The sequence below is a fragment of the Paralichthys olivaceus genome, chromosome 14, assembly GCF_024713975.1.
Source record: "Paralichthys olivaceus isolate ysfri-2021 chromosome 14, ASM2471397v2, whole genome shotgun sequence".
Classification (NCBI taxonomy): Eukaryota; Metazoa; Chordata; class Actinopteri; order Pleuronectiformes; family Paralichthyidae; genus Paralichthys; species Paralichthys olivaceus.
This window is the reverse complement of record NC_091106.1, coordinates 14,537,629-14,562,451: the sequence shown is the minus strand read 5'-3', so window position 1 is coordinate 14,562,451 and position 24,823 is coordinate 14,537,629. Positions and strand designations below refer to the sequence as shown.

Below are 24,823 nucleotides of genomic sequence, written 5' to 3'. Positions count from 1 at the left end.
AGACAAAGGCAAGAGACCCCCATGGTGGCTGGGTCTCTGCTTCCTGTCATGAGTATTCCTGCGGGGTTTCACATGACAAAACGCAGAAAGTTGTTTTGTCCCCATGCCTGTCACGATACACCCTCATAACCGCAGCTGTGTGTTTGTGTGCCTATATGTGTGTGTGTGTGTGTGTGTGCGTGCGCGCACTTGCGTGTGTATGTGTGACTGTGCTTTTCTTTTTTTTTTTTTTGTGCTGGCATGTTGTCTCGCTGTCTTCCTTGTCAGCTCATAGCCTGGCACCTGCTCTCATGTTCCTAATTAGTCTCATTTAATTAATTATATTCTACAGCGTTCATATGCAGTTTCATTCTGTAGGTTTGTCTCCCGTCCTTTAGTCCTCTAATTCCTTATACTGTATATAAATAGAGAATATGGGTCTTTTTCCCTGTGTTGTGTTCTGCAGGAGTATAGGGGAGTTGTGTTAATGCTGCAGTGGCTGTAAATAAGCCGTCCTCTCTTTGGATCAAGAAATCCTCACATATGAAACATGACAGCTTTTTCAGTTAAAACCCAAACATGCAAAATGAAAACTTCCTTTAGTTGACCGTGTTATTATTCGATCAAAAGCTGCACTCTGTAACTACTTCCACCCTCCGAGTTGGACGCTAAATGAATGTTTTTGCTGGCGAGACGCGCTGACAACCAGCTGACTCACAGACAGAATCTCTTCAGTAAGCTGCAGGAAAACAAGTCAAGTTTCAAGCGTGGTGAGTAAACAGAAATCAGGAAAGCACTTTACCTGTGACAGTGGGCCTAAGCACCTCTTTCTTCTCTGTTAGCTTTTCTGTTCCATTTGTCAGGTTCACTTGGCTCGTATGCCACTGTTGTCTATTAGGTGTAATTTCACCATGCTTAGCTCTACAGTGAGAACCAATGGGGGGGTGAGAAGGAGAGAAAGTAAAAGAAGTGAGTTTATGAGTCCATGGAGTAATTACTCATCATTTCACCACAGGACATGGAAGTTTTGAATGCTTATAGTTTTAATGATAATAGTTGTGGTTGTAGGTCTTTGAATGCACAACAATATCTGATGCTGAAACCACAAAGACCTCATGATAAAATCACCTTTGTGCTGCATAGCATGTGATAATTTCTTAAAAACCAAGTGACATTAAGAAGAGGGCATCCAAGGTACACAAGCTCATCGATGAAGAGTGGAAACAGCATCGAATTTCACTTCCTGATGTCGGAGAAGAGTGGCAGCCAGTCACAGGCAGCCTTCCAGCTGCCCCTCATCCCGTGTTTTCCACTAGAGGATCCCGGGCTTAAAGAAAAGATGCCTTTAATAATTCAGGACCTCGGCGAACACCACCCAACACCACCACAAAAGACAAGATCAAACTTTTGGCAAAGCCAGTGCCGCTGCGGACGATAGTGTTTCCCAAGAGTGGCTCGCTGTACGTTGACCATATGGACATCATAATCACCCGTGGGATGAATCAGCAGATTCTTGATCTGGAGCCCAAAATCACACGACACCTTAATTAGCTAGTGTTGATATCGCCCTTCACAGCGCTAATTTGTCACCAGCGACAAAACAGCTCCTGGCAAACACAGTTCTGCTGCATTTTTATCAACAGTGTTAAGAAAACAGAGATGGAGATTTAAAATATTTGACAGTTGCAGGCAAAGTGTTTATTTCATCAAGAAAGATTTCACTTCATATCATGTTACATATCAGATAATAATGAGGAACTAAGCACGGGCTTGTTTGGGTATTTCATTCCATTGAATAATAGATGCAGCCATCATTAAATTATTTGGGAGTGTTTTTTATTCCCAGTGACATGCAGTTCCCAATAAGGTGTAAATAATTGCTGCCCTCCTTGGAAGCAGTGAGTTGAAAAGGTCAGACATGTTCTGCATGCCGGCTCTAAAGTGGTTTATTAGCATCCCAACGACATATTCAGGAGATCGTCTGAGACATAATTACCTGGATAAGATACAGATGAATACTGTATTTGGGGGAGAAGGCAAGGTTGGCTGGATATTGGCTTTGTCTCCATTAACCTGGAGCACGGTGTTAAAGGATCTGTTTGTGGAGAGAAAATGACAGGGAGTCGGGCTGATGGGGCTGGACTGAGACAGTTAAAGGCCCCTCGCTGCATAGGATAATTAATAAATAAAATACCAGGGGAGCCCCTGCCATGCCTTCGTCTATGACAGGGGCTGTCTCCAGTGCGCTAAAGCATTAAATGACCAATTTCTGTCAGACTAACTTCCACCACGCTCTCTCTCTCTCTCCCTCTCTCTTTTGCTTGCCCTCTCGTCTCCACCGTGCTCTCACCCCTCTCTCCCTTGTTCCCTCCCTCGCTTCCTCGTTTTCTGAAGTGGGGCTACTTTGCTCTCTTTGCACTGAGTTTTTCAGCGACTGATGGCTCTAGTTCATTTCTGCTGAATTAATTGGTCCCTGAATGAATTCTGTTGACAGGGCAATTCATCATGTGTTTGGCCTGACAGTGACTGGGTGTTGGGTAGGGGAGGAGATAGAGGCGTCGAGGGGTGTGTGTGTGTGTGTGTGTGTGTGCGTGTGTGCGTGTGTGCGTGTGCGTGGGTTTCTGGTTGTGGTGGGGGGCAGTCAGAGGTGGTGGGGGTTGGTGATTGTGGCCTCCCTCTTTTCTTTCTCCCTTTGCCCCATCTCTTCTTCTTCCTACGTCCTGTCTGGGCTGCATAAGGCTGGATGCTCTTGTTGAACAGTTTTACCAAAACAGTTGGGACTCAAACAACCCCCCTCCCCTCCAGGCTGCACCTCTGTCAGGCTGAAGACCCTCTCTCAGCTTGAAAGGGGCACGCAGGTCAGTGCTACCCCATTTTACCCATTTTGGCCTTTTGTTATGCCCCAGCACACTTCCTCCCCAACACCGAATCCCCTCCCCACCACTTGATGTGTCCGCACAAACACAGCAACACCATTCCTCGCCCCGCAGCTCCTCAGCTCTTTTGGAGGGTGACATAATCAGGTAGCGAGGCATATTTAGTGCTTAATTACACAATGTGTCGCACAATGGCCATTCAAAACGGTAATTTAGCTCCTGAAGGGAAATTGCTCTGCACTGGTGACTGATCTAACAGGGATGGGAATGGTATAATAGCATATAGTTGGCAGATGAGGTCTGGGTTGAGAAATGCAGCAATTGCATTTCTCCAGACAGCTCTCCGACTGCTCATTATTCTAATTGCGAACCATGCTACAGTACAGGATGCACACAGAGCCCGAGCATCCTTTGAGCTTGAACATGGATGAAACCTCTTTAGGCTGTGTTGAGTCAATCAATGCTCACTCATTACAAACATCACAAAGTCGTGTTCTTGTCGCCTGGATGGTCTCACCCGCCGACAGTGGAAAATAACCTCATAATCATCGTTCTGTCAGGATAGGGATCATAAAAGACTGAGTTTGAACTCTCTGACTCCCCTGCTACTCTGAAATAATCTTAGGTTGAGATAATGATTTATTTTCACGAGGCCATTTTTACAAACCTTTAATTTTTAAAGCCTTTCGTCCGTGGAGGAGGATGATAAACAGAGTTGCAGCTTCATGGACACTTTTATATCCATTAAAGCCAAACATATTTATTTCCAAGGTAAAAACAACATAGAAAATAATTATTTTTAACCAAACAACACATTTAGCCGCCTCACACTACACCAATGAACCACTATGTACTGCAGTCTCTTCCCAACCCGAATCCATTTGGGATTAACAGAGTTAACGAAGGCGGTGTTGGGAACAATACTGCACCCGTGCAGCCACTAATTAAAGCCGCTTCTAATGAGGGCTTGTTGATTGACACAGCAGGGTTGGCCTCTCCCCTCACCAGCATCGACTATGACAGCCACATGATGAGGCTGATGACAGGCTCCCATGCAGGCAGATGACAGGATGTCACTGTTAGACCACCACCATTCCTTGTCTCTGAACAATACCGTGCTCGTGTGGCACCTCGAGCTTTACAGAGTCTTGGATCATGGATGTTTACACAAAGGGTAATAATTATATATTGATTTGTAGGTGTTTACCCTCTTGAAGCATTCATTCTGTTCAAAGGTAACAAAGAAGTACATCAAACCTAAAGAATTTAAAAATACAAGTAATAGTCCTGCATTCAAAGGTGTATTTAAGTAAAAGCAAATTGACTTTAAATTGTCAAATGTAACTGCTGTCGCTGTTTTATTATTAGATTTTTAAGTATTAGTAATCTATTATATGATTGTTAAGTATTAAGTGAACCAAAATATTAAGTAATGAAAAACGTAATAATATTTTGGCTCATCAGCACCACACTATCATAAGTATCAGTACTTTGAAAAGATTGTGTAATGGTGGTCAACTGCAGGGATATCATTGGTTATATATCTATGTGCTATTCTAAGGGTTTCTTAGTTCCTCAGGAAACAATGAGATTTGTAAACATATTGGATCCAGAAGGAGTGGAGGTCCGTCTAGCACGTGTTCTGTTTTCGGTTTATTTCCCTAGTTTTTTTTCGTTCTTGAAAAAATAAAATGACGTCTATATACTTGTAATATTCCAACTTTATTTTCGAAATCTTCATTCACGAAAATTCAATATGGCCCTTATACACCGCCTTTAGTATTAATGGAAGTGCAGCTAGTTTCAACTACTTTATGTACTCGTAGTTTTGTTTAACAGGTCTCAGGATAAATCTAGGAACATTTATTTATTTTTCTTATATTTATACACAAGAATGAATATAGTACTAAATGTTATAGACCAATCTTTATGTTTGAGATGGTGTCCAGCCACCAGCTCTTTAAAATGGGCTTATTTGCTGTATATATTATTTGTGACAGACATGAATCATGCCAAAGAGGCCAAATTGACAATGAGGGTGAAGTGTTTGAGTTCATCGTGCACGAGGAACCATTGGCCCCCGTGGCAGGGCCTCTCTGTGCGGGCTTGAGAAGCCTCAAGGATGACAGGTGCTTTTCGTAATGCCTAACTGATGAGAGCCAATCAGTGTGCTCCCATTCTGCTGCTGCTGCTGCTGCTGTGTGTGTGTGTGTGTGTGTGTGTGTGTGTGTGTGTGTGTGTGTGTGTGTGTTTCTCTTCTCCTGTTGTTGTCATCTGGCCCGCTAAAGTAAAGATGAGCTTGACTGACGGATGCATCCGGGTTCACAGTTTATTGGTTTCATACGAGAGAGCCAGATATGCCAATTTAGACAGGGTAGTGACAAAAAAGTTCCCATCTAAATGGAATAATTTTACCACTGGGAATTCTCAGCTGGGAGAAGAGGGGGCGTTGGTGTGTATGTGCGGGTGTGTATTTCTTCTTTTTTCACATCTTTTAACAAGGCCTGAATGACAAACACATAGGACAGTTAAGGGCTGACAGAAACAGCAGCTTTTGATGCTTCACAGGGGATCCATGAAATAAACAATAGGCAGAGGAAACTGGGAAAAAAATGAATTATAACCGGTATGTGTGTTTCAGAGAGGGAGCGAGGCAGCAGCAGTGTGGTATGGCAGGATGAAACTGATGCATCATTAAATATACTGGAGTCAGAAGCTGGGGCAAAGCTCTCCTGACTTCCCAATTGTCCTTCTTATTTGTTTCACCCTTTTTCTCCCTCAGTCCTGCACACACGCATTAACTTAATGCAGGTCTTTTTATTGTAGATCCTGGCTCCTTAACAGGGATCATTATGTGTATGATTTCTGCATGCACCCACACACTGATACACACAAACAATATGTTCTGCAGCCACCATGTATTTCATATTTGAGAGCTGTAACCTATACGTGTGCCGTCTGTGGTCCTGACTGTTAATAAAACCAAATGTCAATACACCAGCCGCAGCAATGCTCCCCAGGAACCTTGAACTCTGAATCATTTTCTTATGGGGTTAATAATGAGGGGACACCGAGTCAACGACTGACATATAAAAGAATTTATTTCTCATGTGCACAAAAAGAATTGGAACAGAACTGAAACAGAACAATGATTGAGGCCACAAGGCTTTCTGTATAGATTTTCATCAGAAATCCTTTTTATGTCCATGACACATCTCCTGTATCATCTTTACAACGGCAGAAGACCCATCCCCTCAGAGGTGCTCCGCTTCCTAAAGCAATGACTTAGCCTGAATGACGTGGCGTGCACTCTGTCCCAGTGTTTCATCTTCAGATGTGTCGAGCTACATGTAGACAGAAATAGGCAAATCCCGTGTGCAATTTGTGGAGGATAGCTTCTCCTGAGGAGCAGGGCCGCAGTCTCTTTCTCTGTTTCTCTGGTTCCCTCCGCATTGACAGTTAACCCTGGTACCAGAGGATGTATTTGCTTGTGTAGAATTAAAGTAAACTTCATCTTGGACGCCTTGAGCTACAGAATTGTGTTGTATTGGCGTATGAGAAAAAGAGTAGAGCAGGAGGAGGGAGGAAAGATGGGTGACTAGGGAAAAAGCTTGGATGTTTTTCTATACATGGGAGCACAGATGACTGTAATTTGAATTAACATAATGATCACAACATCTACTAACAGCAAACAGGACAATATCTTTGATTGTTGCCAAGGACTTTAGTTTGATCACGTCGTGATTCAAGGGAATTTGTGAAATTAGAGAGGAACCATTTCACACTGAAGGTCGTTTGTACCTCTTAACGTTTATGCTGTTTTTCACAGGGAGTACTTGTTCAGAGCCCAACGACAAAAGATGATACAGAAAGCCATTTAACTCATTGCATAGTGACATAAAACATCATGACAACATCATGAAAATAAAATAAAATGACAAAGACAGTCTAAGTGAAGTTAGAATCTGAAACCTGCTACTGACGTAGCCACAGGTTAAATAGTAGTTGCGCGTTTCATCCGAGCGCAACATTACATTAAGACACAAATGTAATGCATGTTTTTTTCAGTCTGTATATCTACAAAGGGAGCCAGTACATTAGTATCATACTGCCATGGTGTGTGTGATATTATTTACAGAGAAGAATTGTCTTCACATTATTCACAAATCATTCTACAAAGCAGCATTTTGTTGCAACTGTTGGAATATTGAGTCACTGAATTTCACCGTTGTCATTACAGTCATATGCATCATGTTGTTCGCCTGTTGAAGAGTCACGACATACATGTTCAGTGTTGACTACTTATTCAGAAGATAATACTGTTTTACTTATGCATACATATACTGTAAATAAAATATTAAATATCAAACTAAGTCTTTGGCAAATGTAGTTAAAAGTACATTCACAAAATATAAAAAAAAAAAAAAAAGAAAAGCAAACTGAATCAGTATTTTCTTTCTGTCCCTATGGAGAGTTGAAGGTAACTCGAGGAGGCCGGTGGATATGTGTTTGAAAAGGCAGTTAATTCCATTGAACAGGCATGAATTTAAGTTGAAAAAACTGGGTTGTAAGGCAATTGTTGAAGCTCATGTACAATTGGCTCGCTCAACTGCGCACAGCTTTCTAAACTGTGTAGGCATCTAGTGGTATGGATGAAGTAGAACCAAGGAGAATTCAATGGATTTGTTCATGCAGCCAAAGAGCGATGGTTTACAATGACTTCGGGAAATTGAGATCATCACTTTTATTCTGTAAAAGACAAAAAACCCATCTGTCCGTCCGTCTGTCTGTTATGCCTTAATATTTCAAACAGAAAGCTAATTCAACTTAAATGTGTGTGACTGTTTCAAAGGAATCCAATAAGCTGAGTTTATAGTGCAAAAAAAGAGCGAATGACGATCATGCATTGACACGACTGCAAAATGAGGGAAATGAGAACTGCTCTGAAAAATCTTTGATACCTTTTGTACATTAAAAAATAGTGACAGACAAAATAATCTAAAGTATTCAAAAATTCTCGCAAGACCATTTTTAAATCCATGGTCACTGCCGTTTTAATACTTTGAAAACAGGATTTACATTTTTACATCTGATTGTGTGCCACAGGGAGCGAGATGTTGCCAGTGGTCTGTACAGGGTCAGTGAACGTTGTAGGACATGCTGTTTATCTGATAACGTACTGTAGGTGGAGAAAATGGGAGCAGAAGATGTCGTCAAAATACCAGAGTAAAGCCTGCCCTACATTGTGGAGCCAGGGTCTCATTAAGTGTCAGAGGGGCCCCACAACACTGGTTCAAGTCACTGCATCGTCAAGCTATGGGACCATTGTCATCTCCCCTGGACTTCTCTCTTTAGAGCAGAAAAATACTGCAGTTCATTACGTAAAGGAATGTGAGGATCCATGAATAAAATAACAACAACAACAGCAACAAAGAAACAAAAAATAAAAACCCACAACATTGTTTTTTCCACATTGTATTCTTCACACTGTTTTTCTTCAATTTATATTTTATAATATATATATTTATATAATCTCTTAAAGTCATTCTGGAAATATTCAGGTCTGTGAGAGAGTGAGGGCGTGATGGGTGTGTTCTGAACGCCCGCGGGCCCCTTTTTTTGGCCCAAAGTGTGTAACGCTGAAGCTTGGGGCGAGATGCGCCGGCATCGACCTCGCTGATCCTCTCTCCTCATCACATAACATCACGGGGGGGGGGGGGGTGTTTCCTTTAGGACTCCGCCTCACTTTCCCTTGACCGCAGTGTTTCTCAGACGGGGACAATATGGAGGCCGAAGCCCTGGCCCTGCAGTTTGAGCTGCTCCCCGTAGTAACTAGTGGCGGTCATAGGCAGTGGCAGCAGTGGGAGGTGCGGAGCCACGGGATGCGGCACTATAATAATAAGGGGAACCTGAAAGTTAACAGAAGAACGAGCCGTTGGAAACCATGAGGTCAAACGTCATGTAAAACAGGTGTTTAAAGCCCCAAGGACAGAGAATGCATGCATATTTTTTTAAATAGCAAATCAAAGCTTATTCATGCACAGTATGTGTGTTAGATTTCATGATATAAGTCACTTACTTAGTAATGCTGGATTGCTGAACCGCCAAGCTTCATTGTAAGTGGTGTACTGTGGATGAGAGTAAGGGTTTCCAGAAAAGTCCCCTCCTAAAGAAACAGATCAATACAAACGAACATTAGCAAAAGAGCTAACAAAACACAATGAGTGACAACTTGCGTTAAATATGAATCTTCCTTTAATCACTGTTTCATTACGGCTTTGTCACAAAACAATGCTCTTTGAGGCATTTCTCCACACTCTCTTCATATGAATTGAATCCTCTGTCTTCACGATTTACTCTTTTCTTTCCTTCAGTGAGGACTTCTGCGTTTTTCCGCGATGATTCTTCCCTTCAAAACTTCCTAATAAGGTTCCCTGACACTCACTCTCCGGTCGTCCTCCAGTGCAGGTCTTGGTAGAAAGGACAGGGAGGCTGAGGGGGTTGTCGGAGAGCGATGCTGTGGGTCCACAGGTTTCTTTCTTTTTATGAGACCATAAAGGCTGGGTTTTATATGAAGCTGCTGAAGAATGGCCTTTGCTTTAACGGTGTTTGGGGCCAGTCACTAAATCTTGGTCATTCGCCACCAGATGAAAAAACCCACAAGGCTTGGATTAAGAAGGCATCTGTGCTTCTATGTGTTTTACTAGTGACGTATAAAGCAAATCAAATTTTCTTGATTTTATTTAAAATATCACCCTTTACCTCCTGGATATCCTACAATGTTACCCTCATGCGCACTGAGCTCCCTTGTAAATACTGCACGCTTGCTTTGATTATCAGCCAGTGTGAAAGGTACTTGTCTCCGAGCAATAAAGGGAACTGTGTTTTCAGTTGTTTGGAGGAGAGATCTACACGTGCTACAAGGCAGCTATAGCATCCTTTGCTGCTGGTCGTGTAACTCGAGCTCATCCCTGAGAGAGATAGTGATTTAAATATTTACAGGCCCTCCACGCCTCTGTGTTTTGACCCTTAACTGTTTGCTGTGAACCTGAACTGCAGGTTAAGTAGAGGGGAAAGAGATACGCTCCGCAGCCCTGAGTGTCCGGGGAGGCGAGGAGAGGAGCAAAAGCAGTGTTTATCGACGGGGCTGGTGAGAGTGCGCCGTGTGGACATGGCGAGGGTAATGAGCGCTGGGAGCTGGAGTGTAACTGAGAGGAACTGTCCTATCTCACGGCCACTGATTGTGGTGATCGCCTATCGAGTTCATCTAATGTCCTCATCCGCAGATGCTAACCACACGCTAACCGCAGTCTAACAAAGCTATAACAAGCTTCCTTCAATCGTATGAGTCTAGAGCAACGATCTGAGCTCTCCTCATCGTACTGACTGGGGGGGTTTATATGTTTTATACGCATGTGAATTGTCAAAGAAATCACAGAAAAGAAACACTCACGTAAAAAAGTGACCTCAAGTTGTTTAAACAAGAGCAACCTAAGGGGACTATCTTGTGAAAATATGACCTGTAAAAGAAAAATTAATGGCATCGTAAAAAGTGAATTGTGTCACCTACCAGGAACCATTCCAGCAAGTGTGGAGGTGGGGTAGCTGCCTTGTCCTGTTGGGGGGACATGAGGCGGGTAGCCAGGTAAGGTGGTACTGGCCATGTCTCGACCTGCAGGCACACAGGAGGAAAACAGTTACAGGGTTGATTGAACACTGAAATATTTATATTTTTATTTCTACTCCAAAAAAATGTGTATATAGTACTTATATACATATCACCACTGCCTGGGTTATGATCACAGGCAATGTTTTTTTTCTCAGTAAAGAAGTGTCCAGAGTCCCAGGTGGGGAGTAAGAAATATAATTTCATTTCAGTGTCATAAAAATAAACAAATTGTGCGTAGTGTTTAAAATGATTATGCTTTTCTTATACTTTAAGCATCGAAACATAGAATGTTTAATCATCTGCAAAAGTGGAGAGTTTACAGATACAATATGAAAAGATTATTATCTTCAATTTGCAATTTGCAAGACCTGTCAGTCAAAGTTTCTCCTTTTTGTTGACAGGGTGTATTATGGGTCTTTTGATAAGTATTAGCAAATTTGTTGCATATAAAAATAATTTCGTGAAGACAGGGTAGATCATTTTATCTGGCATTATGGTAACACATTGTTTTTTTTCTATATTGTATTTTTGCACAGCAAAAATGACACTTGAATTACAAGGCAAACACTAAAATCAACAAAGTGAAGTGATGTATAATAGGTACAGATAATAACAAACATTGCTACTGTCTGTCACAAAACATCCCACCATTACATTTCTTTAAGACAGTCAAAAGAAAGCATTGCAGTTTTGTGGAGTTGCATGTTGACCTTCCATTTTCTGAAATGCTCATCCTGCCTGAGACGAGGTGCACCCTGGACGGGTCAACGGTCGACCACAGAGCGATTTGCAATTTATTAACTTCAGGAAAGTTATTCGTTATTTTTATAAAATGATCTCATCAGAGACGATAACTACTATAAGATGAATGTACCACTGTCCTAAGCAGCTTTAAAACTGACAGGAGCATCAGACCATTGAGAGCTCTCTCTGCTCCCTGCTCCACATTCAGCTCCGTAATTAACAGTGACAGCGTCGGGCCTGGCTGGATGAAGGGGCACACAGGACAGGGAGTTGTGGGTCCAAAGCATACCCCAGCATCAGCCCTACATCTCTGCCTCTGCACACCCCCTCCCCTTCTTTTGGCCTTGCTTGGCCCCCCAGACCTCAGGCCTGTCACGAGGCTGGAAGGACTTGGAGGCCTATTGTTAACTCAAGGGATGAGTAAAGGGTCAGAGCCAGAGAAAAGCAGGGTGAAAAGGGGGAGAGAGTAGTTGCTGTTAATGAGGGGCAATTGGTTTTTGCTCCTGTATACACAACAGTAAAGCCACAAAGCATGATGGGATTTATGCATGGCTTTGCAACGTTAAAGGCAGACGCTTTAATTTGGTGTATATCACATAATTATAATTATATAATCACAGAATTAAATAGGGAAAAGAAAAATCAGCTGAACAGAATTAGGGTGATTGCACTTTGATTAGGGTACAGGGCCTGGTGGGTAAAGTTGTACCTGCTAAAAAGGGCTGGCTGGCATACTGGCTGTAGCAGGGGCCATGGGCATGAGCAGGATAGCTGGGAGTAGATGCATCTACAGAGAGGCTGCACTGGTGGGGCAAGATGTCAGCTAGAGCAGAGTTCCCAACAGAGGAGGGGGTGAACGGGGCAAAGGATGCCTCATGGGGCTCCCACTTTACACACATGGAAGGTGGATATGAAGGGTGAGAGTCTGCCAGGTGGAAACAACAGAAAAAAAACTAGGTATAATGTAAAAACATGTAACTATATAATATATGATCCATGCGTTTACTTCAGTCACTCAGATGTAGATGGGATGGATTTGAGCTTTCTCAATAATTTAACCCTAGACCTAACCCTAACGTCCAGAAACAAATACAACAGTGACAGGTTACCCAAGCTTAAGCAGATTTGTAGTCTGAATTAGGGAAACCTGAAAAATGAGGAACCCTTTAAAGAGGTACACATCAATTTCCTTTCTTTTACCAAGTCAAGACCAGACATATGGATGCATGTGAATTTTAAATAGATGAGCAGTCTTTAGCAGTTGATTTGTTCACTCGCATAGCTTATAATAATAATAATCTCATATGCATCCAGCAGTAATTCATTCAACTAAGTGGAAACATACACCAGTGAAATGTTGCAACAACAACACATCGCGCCTGATCAATCAAGCTTAAATGCATAAAAAATTTCCCCAAGGTTTTGGGTAAACAAACAACATAATCTCACGGCTGCTCCCTCAAAACAAAATCACTCCCACAAATAACCAAACAATCGGCGCGCAGACAGTTCAGAACTCTACACTTTGATCTAATTTGGCTGATGAGTTTTGGCATCTTTCATTTTCAGCTGCTCTGCCTCTCGAACCTATGTAATCAATGTGAGCTCTGTCTCCGGCCTCTCCACGTCTGCTGCGGAGCCCGTTTTATTCAATGGGGCCTTTAGGGAGAGATGGCTCTTTCCCGACACCATGATAGCCTCATTAGCTGCTTCCCCCATCATTGTTGTTTTACAACAGGACTGTGTGTTTGCGATTCCTCATTAAGATAAGGGCTGTTCTATGGAAGGGGGATGTAACCCTGTCAGCCCTATGAACCTAATGCCAGGGAAACAGGCAACATAACTGACTGCTTTCCCATAGAAATCTATTGCAAGTTCTCCAAATCTCTTTCTCCCTCTTTTGTCTTTGTGACAGCTGCAACTGTTGATTTAGACACAACTGCCGCAATTACACTGGATACCTTCATCTCATTGAGACAAACACCATTGTTATTGAGGAAACGACACAAGTATAACAGTGCACATTTTTGACTTATGATCTCATCATTAAAAAAAAGGAACATTTGCCACGAATCTCTGGCGTGAACAGAAATATTCTAATGAATGGGCGCTTTGCACCTAATTGGGTGGACCATGACTTTGTCACATGCACTGCACAAGTATGTCATGAATTTATGGGAAACTGAGTCTGCATGTGGAAATGACTGCAAATGGCCAGCACTCAGTTCTACTCTGCAGTTAATTATAGCCAACATGAAGTCTGTTAAAGTGTTTTAAGTTAGGACAGCTTTCAAAAGTCCAGTCACGCTGTTTGATTTGAGTGCATAACAAAACTAATTTCCTCAGAAAAGCAGAATTTACTAGGACAAGACAGTCGTAAATAATACTTGTAAACCTCTTTCTGAAACAACATCAATACACCATGTACTACACCTAGGTATTGGGATTATACATTCACAGGACGTGTAAACCATTTAGCAGGAATCCAACAACCAACCAAGAGGCTACATTGTAGGAAATGAATCTAAATTTAAACATGATAGTGAGTCTGTTTACACTGTATGTGAGACTTCCTGCAGAATACTGGAGGCCGCTTTTTTCTCAGCGCCTGGGCAACCGTTGTCAAACAGACAGGGGTTACGATGCAACAACAACTGATACAAACGCTGCGTTCAAGACCACTGAACTCTGAAACTAATCAGACATGGTGTTGCTTATTGTCCTGGAGACGAGGCAGAGCCTGGGTAAAGGGAGCCTGTCAAATCACAGGCCCTGATGATGGAGATGGAAGATAAACTCAGGGTCCTTGGGGACTCCTCTACCCAGCAAACACATCTCTGAGAGAGTGGAGACGCTATAGAGTTCTCCAACATCTGTCTCTGCTCCACCACTGATACCACGTCTACAGACCCCATCAACCATAGAAATGGACTGTTAAGAACCCACAACAGTGCTTGGCGTGATGTGCCTGGATATAGCTACAACAGCCTTCTCTCAAGTGGGCATTTCATTTTTAAACGTCCACCAAGGAACTCTAATGTGCAAACCCTTTACTGGCAGAACTCTGTTTTCAAAGGCTGACAGTCGATTTGTGGAGAACTTTTCATTCCTGCTGAATGTTGAAGAGCAAAACTTCCAGATCATCTGGAGACGAGTCTACAGAGACAATTTGCGGCAACAGGTTCACAGCCATGTTTCCTTCAAATTCAGCTAATTATATTTCTACCTTTACTTTCCTGCATAGAGGAGGTGGCCATTTATAACCACTTAAAAGAAAAGGACAAAAGAATTGTCAAAGGCTGCATCATATCCTGAGTGAGTAAAGAATATTTGCAGGAACAAATAGCTTGAATTCCCCATCCACGTGTTTAAAGTAATTCATTATCAAATGTGTGCTCAAAGGTTAGTGTGCTTTTGCGGGGGGGTTGATATAAACATTAATTTCCAGGCTTGGGGCTGCAGGCGTTTAACTGAGCTGAGACAAGCCGTTTGTCACTAGGCCACACACCAAGCACTGCAGGTTAAGGGGCTTGCTGTTTGAGAGTAGCTGGTGCTGCCAAGTCATAAAAGTGGAAATTAATTTGAAATTAAACCTTATTTTTTTCACCTCTTCTCTAGAGACACCAACATATATGAAGACAGAGAGTGAATAGCACCGGATCTTCAAATCTGCTGGAGTTGTAGTAGGTCAGAGGGGTGCCCATTTACACCCAGCCTCCCTGCAGGCACCGGTGAGAGTGATTATCAAACCCAGCCTGCACAGAGATGTAACCCTGTTTAACCACAGCTATTAAGCAACATTATACAAAATAAGAAAATAAAGCATGTTCAGGCTACTGTTTGTTGCTCAGATATTAATAGAAAATTGTGGCAACAAACAAGTACTGGAGCAGAGCCAGAGATCAGGGGAGTTCACAGTGTTCACCTACTTTTGTGTGACTGCACACACACACACACACACACACACACACACACACACACACACACAGCAGCTTTTTTTGCTGTTAACACCAGAGCAAATACAGGCATAATACGCACTACTCAAATTTATTTTATTTACAAGTCAAAAACCTTATTTAATTGTAATAATTTGTCACTACAATTGTAACACTACAGTTAAGTTTAATTCAACTACTGGAAATGGGGAGATATCCATTGTGCATGGGAGGGAATTCATTCTCTCATTAAATCCCAGCGATGCATTTCAGTGCCCTGAATCTCTCCCTCCGATTTGGCTGTCACCCTCCTTCTGAGGTAACTGTCTCTTTCACACATTGGGGTAAACAGAGGACACAAAAGATGGCCGACATTGCTTTCACAAGCGCCCTTGGAATGCTAAAGCGAGCACTTCATTAATCATTCATCTTTAATAGATTATGCAAATTTCAGGACATAAAAATCAACAAGATCAATAACTGTATGAATTTTAATTGGGAGCAGAAAACATTTAAAGAATGAATATAATCTCGTAGCTCCATCCAGTACCAGAGCATAATTTATTGATAATTGGATCTCAGCCTAAGTGAGGAAGGTAATTTGGCTTTTTTTTTCTGCCTTGGCATACATTCCTATTTACAGTGTTTGCTAATGGCAGAAAAAATAATATTATGCACTAACAACCTACAACCAATCAAATGCTTCATGCATTACTTTGCATAGTTGTGAAAATTAAGTAATAAAAGTTTACTGGATATTACTTCTGAGTTTAATTTGAAGTTCAAACACATTTTTTTAATTTGGCTGTAGCAGAGTATGTTGTAATATTCCACTTAAAGTTTTGTTGGTTAGCCTCCTCATTATGCAATGTACATGTATCGCCTTAGGCGCACCCCCCCCACCCCCCCTCCAGGCCCCCAGGTGGCTTGGAGGCCACCTGCTATGAGTGTGCTCCCCCGAGCGAGACCGCTTTCAGAGGAGGAGCCCGGCATAAAAGACAAAAACACACCTTTCTTCTCCTGAGGCCCAACTTTCTGGGGCAAATCTACCTCCCACATATTCAGGAATAAAAAAGGGGTCTTTCTTTTCCCATAGCTCAATGCTGGGGTCCAGGGCTGGACTATAGGGATCATTTGAGAAGGGCTACTGCAGTTTTCAATCATGCTGTCCTCCTCTTAACTCTGTCTCTCACACACACTCACACTCACACACACCACAGTGGACTCATTGACTTGCATGCCCACTGCATAATTATGGGAGTTTTAATAAAAGGCTGGTATATTATTCTGGAGTCAACGTGGCCATCAGTAAACCTAACCTCTCCAGGGAAAGCGCCTCAGCAGCCACAATGAAACAATATTTCAATTAACCAGGCAGCCATCAATGTCGACTGCAGAGTGAAGGAAGCCAGTGTGCAATGCAGGGTGGGTCAGTAGGGTTACATGGTACAGATAGTTAATACTACACACTATTCAATACACTGCACCTGCCATTACCTGTTGGCTCTCAGTGGAAGTTACAACAGAAAGTTCACAAGTTGGAAAAAAAACAAAATTGCTGTTTCTTTAACTGCGTGCGTCTCGTCTCTATCTGGGTCGTTCTCTCTCTCTTTTTCCCTCTCTCTCTCCACAGCATGAGGCAGCCAGCCAGCCGCAGTGCCGTTCCAGCCGCTGTCAATCAACAGGCTATCATAGCCTTTGATGACAACGTCGTGTCGCGGCGAGAACAGCAGCTGTCTCTTATGAGAAGTGCTCCCAGTCAATCTGTTAGCGGGCCAATCCGGGCTAACACAATAGCCAGTTAGGAGCAGCGTGCGAAAAAGACTTGAAGGATTTAATGGGCTCAGATGATATATCACCTCGCTCTGGAAATAAACACACAGAGTGCCTCAAAAAAAAGAAAAGAAAAAAGTGCCTTGAAAAAGCTTTTTCGTTTGGTGATAAGAATTTTATATATCGTGGGAAAATGTGTGCACCATCAGAAAGTGGCAGTGAGAACTGTAAAAAGTAAATGATAATGTAATATCTTAAATAAGAAGTAGCTGAACTGGATTATTGTCTTCCAATTCTCAGCTCACTCAGTCTACCAAATTTCAGAAAATTATAATAACAGAGAATTTCTTTCTTTCGACTTTAGTTGTAACAATTTATTCGCCTAGGATAATACACAGAGTGAGTTATTATATGTAAAACTTTATCCCAAAATAAATAATTCATTGTATCGGGTAATATATTATAGGTAGGCGACTATTTTTCCAGCTACAACTTCCTCCACTTGTGGATTTTTCTCATTGATATCAGGGGTATGAAGACGTTTTGAGTAAGCTTTAGTAAACAGATTTGCTAAGTAGATATAAAGTGACAAAGGATTTGGTTGTACTATGTTAATACGGACTGATATTATATGCGCTTAGTTTGGGACAATTGCTCTACAAACTACAAAATCTTTACTGGATGGATACAGTGGAAGTGGCTAAACACACTATGTTTGCGCTTCGAGTCTTGTTAAGTTCGACCACCTTGTTGCGGAAATGTCTTCGACCTGCTGCAGGCACGTGTATTCTTCTAGGGATCAATGTAGCGTGAGTCAGATTGTACCTGTCACAACAGAGTAGCTCTGGGACACACTGGAGGCGAGGTCGGAGCTGGCGCTGGTGGAGAGGCTTGGCTTCACGTCTTCCAGGCCAGCGTTCAGGGACGGGAGAGAGTACTCATTTGCCTGAGGAGAGGTGCACAAAAACAGCTACTGACACTTTTGTAGAATAATCTCACATTCCAACATACTGTGATCTGGGTAATATCCCTTCCCCACCACATGCAAGCCCACTTCTGGTTACAGATTTGGAGCTGATCTCCCAGTATACGTGACAATATGTGAAACATGTCTGAAGATAACCTCTGGTGAATGCAGGGAAGCTGTCTGTGATCCTCTCAATGTGTTTTATTCTCCATGTTTCCTGTGAATTCTGCAAACACCCCTCCCCTCTGAACCCAAACTGTCCCTGCTCCCTGTGCTTTTACCAAGACCCATGATGTATGCATGCATTAGGGCTTGTCTGAGGAGAAGGCAGAAAGGGAGAGAGGGATGAGAGAGGGATTGGGAGAGGAGTGAAAGGACGGGGTGTCAGCTGGCTCTTTGTGCTCCACTGCAGTCATCCCTGTGACCAGTCAAGGGAGGAGACATTCAGGGCTTTGTTACAGGAGAGACATGTGGTGTGTTTTTTAAAGGGGACTACAACCTCAAAATCAACCTTTGTGCTTTGCCTCCAGGATGAACACATAAAACTGTGTTAATAAAATGATAAAATACAGAGTATGTTTTCATGCAGTTCACATTTTTATTAGTAGTTTTTTTTACTTTACATTGGAGGGTTTTCATTACGTTTTCTTTTAGCCGTGATAAAACTGGATGTGAAGCTGCAGCCATCTTTCATGTTTCATGTACACTTAATAATTCAAAAAGCATCGGTCCACTGTGCTGCACTGGAAAACTTCTGTCTCTTTGGTGTTTATCTGCTTTAATCTCTCTACAGCAGCTGTGATGAATCCTGTTTGATAATGAGATGACACTTCCTCTTCTTTAACAGGATAAGTGTGTGTGCGCACATTTGTGTCGGTGAGTGTTTGTATCCGACTGCGTGTGTGCATCTGTTTGCCTCAATGGGATGGGGTCCCACAGGGGCAAACCGGTGACCCCGGTCTTGTCTGCTTCTATCCCAGATAAACTCTAATTGTCTGCTTACAACTGTTCCCTGGCACTAGGCTGGATGTTCCTCTCTATTCCGCTGGGCCTCCACAGCACAAGGGCCATTTTGTCATGCAGATGGGCTGTGGGCAGGGCTGGGCAGGGCTGGGCGAGTGGCGAGCACAGAGGGGCCTGAATGACCTGACCACATGGCTGCCAGAAGTGTGGGAGGGATGAGGCCTATTCAGCCTGGCCTCTTCAAAATGGCTTTTTAATACCCTGACGCAGACACCAGACAAGCCCCTAATAGCCTAATATCCCACCTTTTCACCACTTTAAGAAAAGGAGGGGGTGTTGGACACAGGGAGAAAAAAAGGAGGCGCGCAGAACGAGTGGAAAGCAGCCTGATTAATATTACATCAAATTAAAACTGATTTTTCTGGACCATTCTGACGCCGTTTTTCTCTCCCCTCCTCCACCTTCCTCTCGCCTTTTTAATACCTTCTCCTCCACTCTTTGTGATTGCAAGTCATTTCCAATTCGTTTTGGTATTGATCTTGCCGTAGAAATCACTTTGGTAATTAGCTGCATTAGGGGCTGTAGAGCTGGCTGAGGGGCTGTCCCTCTGATTTATCGCCGCTGTAATTCCCCGCGATCGCACAGAGATGAAAATGAACTCAATTAGGGCACTGCTAAGGCTGCGTGGGCACCCATATAGAGTTCCAATGGAGAAATTAATAGTCTCTTGTTGTTTAACAGTCTAATAAATGTAAATATAGGTTATCCGCTGTAATAGGCTGTAGGCTTGTAGTTTGCCTTCAGCAAGAAGTTGTGCAGAGCCTTTTGTTGCCTGTGTCAGAATGTGTATCAGGTTATAGTATTAGAAATCTGTGGGAATTATGTTATTGTTGACTATTACTTAAGGGGAAACAGGAGAAAAGCTGCTGGGCTGTAAATGTCAGTGTTAGAAAGAAATCTGTTTGGCCAACCTGCTCAGGTTTGATGTGTTCTGAAGTGGGAAAGACATCAGGGTAAGATGGACGTTCAAACACACGGTCCAGGGCCTCCAGCTGCTGCTGGGTGAAGGCATCTGCTCGCAGATGCTTCCTTAAACTCTCCACACTGCCCTGAGAGTCGCTGCCGGGACCTGAGCCATCAGAGCCATCTAGAGAAAGAAGGAGAGGAAGAATGGAAGGAGGAAGAGAGGGCAACAACATTCTGCATCAGGACCTGGCTCCATCGTCTTTTTTTTTTACTTGTCATTATTCTAGCAGGCTGAGATAAGCAGGAGGAGAACATTTTCGAGCTCAACGGGTGCGAGAGTGATGGCACGAGGAGCAGCCGTAAATTCAGGGAGACCCAGCGGCATGTCTGCGTTTTATCTCCCTCTCTGCTTCCCACTGTCTCTCTCCTGCTCTCTCACACATTCACTCACTCCAGCAATTCTCTGCCCCCCCCCCCTCTCCTCGTGGCCACCATCAGCGCGGTCATCATGTGATAGGTCTATGGTAATTGATGGATTACCTTCAGTGCAAATATATACTTGTAAGGGAGAGCGTGTGTTTCAGGTGGTGAAAGTGGGGCTGCCGATTACATACAGAGCCTCTCGTTCTGCCAGCGGGAAATGGAGAGCCATTATTTAACTGTACTATTTCCTCGTGAACATATTACCCTTCCCTCTTTCTGTCTCTCCTTCTCTTTCTCCATCTGCCCCCCCCCACATATTGCCTGTCTCCTGGAAAACAGAATGGAGTGGGGACCGAATGAGGACGGGGCGTCGAGGGCAAGCGTATGCATTTCCTCACTCGGTCGCACTCTATATAAACAAATGAGCCTATGCTTCCCTCGTTCTCTTGATCTCTGACCCTATCAACTCAGCCAGGGAGCCCAGCGCTGCCTCTATCAGCTCTAACCTCTGCTCACTCATCAAGTCCTGAACACTGAAGCAAAAAAAAAGAAAAAGAAATCGGCTAAAACCTCCAGCCAGCATCCCAGGAACCTCTACTCCACTGCCTGCCTCCCGCCACCCTCCCTTTCCTCCCTATACCCGACCGCCAACAGCGGATGAGGGCTTTAGCTACCGTACAAATCTGTCATTCTAAATTTGCAGCAGATTATGTTCTCTCCTGGGCGAGCCAGCGGTGATATATGATATGCAAGGCCGCTATTGATTGCCTGATCCGCCAGCAGAGGAGGGAGGCGAAATGAACTTGGAATGAACATCATGCCTCAACTCATTGTGCGTATAATACTCTACTTAATCCCACATTTTTCTGTGCTATGGAATTCAATTGATCAATCATGTTCCACTGATGGTACCATTTCAGGGGCGTTATTGCCATTCTGCTCGGCTGCTTGACCTTTTTTCAATGGCTGAGGCCAGAGGATGAACCCGACTCGCACCAAGAAATAGATCCATGGAGGGAATGGAATAGAACTGCAATTGGGTGTGTGTGTGTGTGTGTGTGTGTGTGTGTGTGTGTGTGTGTGTGTGTGTGTGTGTGAAAAGAGAAAAGTGTGTGCTGGTGGTATATGTGAATTTCACCACTGAAATATATTGACTTTAGCTTTGTGTAACATTTATGAAGGAATCCATTTTTTTTCTCCTTCCACGTGTGTTTTTCCTTCCATCAGTTAACGAAGTATGTTAGCACAGGCTTTTATTTTTTTTTCCAACAGCTCCATTGGGTGAATGGTTGGTGTTGGTGGCGGAGCAGCATTAGCGTTTGCTATATGAAACTCAATTGTTGTCTGTGGTACAGAAGAAAATAGAGTCATTAATTACCTTGTATCAGCTGGTCTGAGGAAAAAGGCGAGTTCAATCAATAGCGAGTGTTTGTCATTCACAACGGAAGAGCATATTTATACTGGCAGCCAAAGGACATAGATTCCCAATGTAGTATATTTTTTTTCACTTTCTGTGATGCAAACCTAATCAAAAGCCTCTCTGCCAAAATTAAAAGCAAATTCTGGAATGTGGAAATTGAATCGACGAGAAATAAACAACAGCTAAATCTATATCTTGCGACACATTGTGCTCCTGCCAAGGAGATTACCTTTTTTTGTCCCACATTTGTTTGTTTGTTAGCAAGATTACGCAAAAACTACTCAACCGATTTTCATGAAAATTTGTTGAGTGGTGAGGCATGACCCAAAGAAGAACCAATTAAATCTATGGTGCCGATACAGATCAGGGGTTATTTTCCCACTTTCTGTGAGAAACAGTGTTTTTCTACATTTTCCTTGATTTCGCTGGAAATGATACATGGATCTGGATGGGAAAAAAATCACACATGATTAGGGGACTGATATTTATGAGTGTGTGCCAATTAGTGTGGATAGTCAGACAGTCAGATCCAAAGTTTCATAAGGGGACTGTTGGGCCTTGGTAGAGGTGCCATTTTAGTTAAAGGTTTGTTTACTCTAGTAATGTTTTAAAAAAATAGTGATTTCTTTTATAAAATCTTTCATCTCTGGCTCTTCAGTTATGTATGTCAATATATTTCAAATTTATGTGGCCAAAAAATGAAGATATGGTCGTTAAATTGAAATAATAGTAAATCATTTATTTTCAGGATTTGCCATTAGAGGCTCATGTTTGACATATATCATAAGATAGCTGCAATAAATCAGATTCATCCTTTGACAGTCAGCGTGTCAAGTGGAGTGTGAAGCCCGACTGTCAGATGTGTGTGTGCGTGGGTGCGTGTGTGTGTGTGTGTGTGTGTGAATGAATGTGTGTGTGTGTCTCATTGACTGGATTTTTTTTTCATTTTCTCACTGTTTCTTCAACCCCTTTGGGTGTCTCAGCAGGTATTCTCTTATCAATCCCACAGCACCAGCTGACTGCGTCTCTTTGTTTTAACACCAAAGTGCGAGGAGACAAACCAAGATAAAAAAACAAAAAAAACAAGCCTCTCCAACAGTGATGTTCACACATCATCCCCCCAAAAGAAAATTCTGTCTTTAAGCCATGTTGAAGAGACGGATGCTGGTCCAAAAAAAAATCAGACTGCAAATTCAACGAATGGACATGAAACTGCAACTGGTTAAATATAAAAGTTGTTGAACACCTTCAGCAAGCTAATACTTAGTCTTTCAGCCATTTGTACACACGCTCACAAAGATTTAACCAATGACACCAGCGACAGTCACTGTGAAGCTGACTACAATGGTATCAAAAGCTGTCTTCTATCTCTTCTTGTCTCTAAGGGGGATGTTAACGTCTTGTGTTGGCAAGGTGGCACTTTATGTCCTTCTTTCATCTCCCCTGCTCCTGTGATAAGATAACAGAGGAGACCAGAGGTGGGGGGGGGGGGGACTTGTTTGAAAGGCAAATGAATTCCTACACACCGGCTGGCTCGCTCCGTAAATCAACGACACAGGGTTTCCTAGATCAGAGGCTGCGGGTCGACCGTTTACCTATTCGTCCTCTGCTGATGGGCGGGATGATGCTATCGCAAATTGTGGATCATTTGTTGCTGTTTTAAAAAAAATGCAGTTGAGCTTGAAAAAAAAAAAAAAAGAAAGAGAGAGCACAAACAAACTGGTATACCCAGAGGGTGAAAACTCCTTCGCTGTAAGCTATATTTATGAAATCTCTGAAGCGGAAAGGAGAGAGGTGGGTGGGGTGGCGGAGAGAGAGGGAGAGAGACAGCAACACTGCCATGGCTGTTAAGATCCTGTTATGTTGTGGCGTGTTTAAGAGCTTTATTAATTCGATTTAGCACCACCAACCAGTGTACTGAGTGTCAGCGGGCGAAGTGATGCTCATTTGATGTTTGCACTCACTGCTGAGGCACTGAGGCTCCATGGATAGTATTTTAGCAGCACTACTTATTTTATATACTTTAATTCAAATTCTCAGATCCAGGCCAGAGCCAGAGGTTTGTAATGACTAAATAAAAGCACACAACTGTTTGGATTCACTTTATGAGCGGCGTCTGTAACTCAACTCGATTGAGCTGGTTGTTAATCGTAACGTTGGTGGTTTGTTGGTGGTTAGTTTTCCAGGCTAACTCGTCTCCTCCCCACATGTCAACGTGTCCTTGAGCAAAATGCTGAACTACTTGTGATGCTTGTGAGGAAAAAAAAAAGAGTCAATTTGGACAAAACTGTTTGCCAAATGAAACTGATGTAATATTTGCAAACCGTTTGAAACACAGTATAAAGTCACAATGACTGATGCTGACACGTTAGTGATTTGGTAAGAAAGTCACCTGCTGTGTGCCAGTGCAGTGAGACTATTGCAATAAATTCTGTAACGTCTTCAAATAAAAGAAGGAATCAAATCAAGCAAATAGCTTCACAAAAATCAAGCAGAAAAAAACCCATACTATTTTGTGATTATATATATTTTTTCACTTGGATATATTATAGAAAAATGCTTTGATATGAGGGATATTTATGAAATATTCTCCCTCTTCTCTAACTGTCCTTTGTCCTCCTCTGCTTTCATCTCCACCCTCCTCTGGACCAGTCTGTCGTTTAGCGTCTCCACCTTGTGTGGCGAGTATTTGTGGAAATGCAATTAACGTATACGCTTTCTTTTCTCTCGCCATTTCTCCCTCCTCAAGCTGAGTAATGCACTGCTCCATTAATTCTTGGCATCGGCGCCCCTAATTGACTTTTCTCTGACATGATTCCTCTCCACTGAGTGAATTCCCTCTCCTTATATTTTTGTGACGGATCTCATTGTGCGTTGTTTACAACTATATACGGGGGTCTCATGCAGCCACAATGCTGAATGTAAAGGACTCAGAGGGAAGACAGGGAAGATGAGAGGAGGAATGAAACGTTGTAGGGAAAGAACGACAGAGATTGAGTGCAGAAGAAGGAGGGGGAGAGATGCAGCGTGGACCCTTTTGTGTCCTCCTCCACTGTCGGGGCCCTAACAGCTTCTTGTCTCTATGTTACGCTCTGTGGCCCCTCTCAG

General features: G+C 42.8%; 1 protein-coding gene across 7 annotated transcripts in view; it reads right to left on the bottom strand.

The window, feature by feature from the left end:
* Window positions 1–5,938: 5,938 nt before the first annotated feature.
* Window positions 5,939–24,823, bottom strand: part of pax2a (paired box 2a) — a 34,102-nt gene continuing 15,217 nt past the window's right edge. For all 7 annotated transcript variants that reach the window (XM_069538904.1, XM_069538903.1, XM_069538902.1 and 4 more), the window contains 5 exons: window positions 19,878–20,053; window positions 17,802–17,922; window positions 10,426–10,527; window positions 8,935–9,021; window positions 5,939–8,764 (listed from right to left, as the gene is read on the bottom strand). In XM_069538904.1, the coding sequence (XP_069395005.1) occupies window positions 8,688–8,764; window positions 8,935–9,021; window positions 10,426–10,527; window positions 17,802–17,922; window positions 19,878–20,053 (563 nt within the window). In that variant the 3' untranslated portion in view covers window positions 5,939–8,687. The remainder of the gene's footprint in view (window positions 8,765–8,934; window positions 9,022–10,425; window positions 10,528–17,801; window positions 17,923–19,877; window positions 20,054–24,823) is intronic.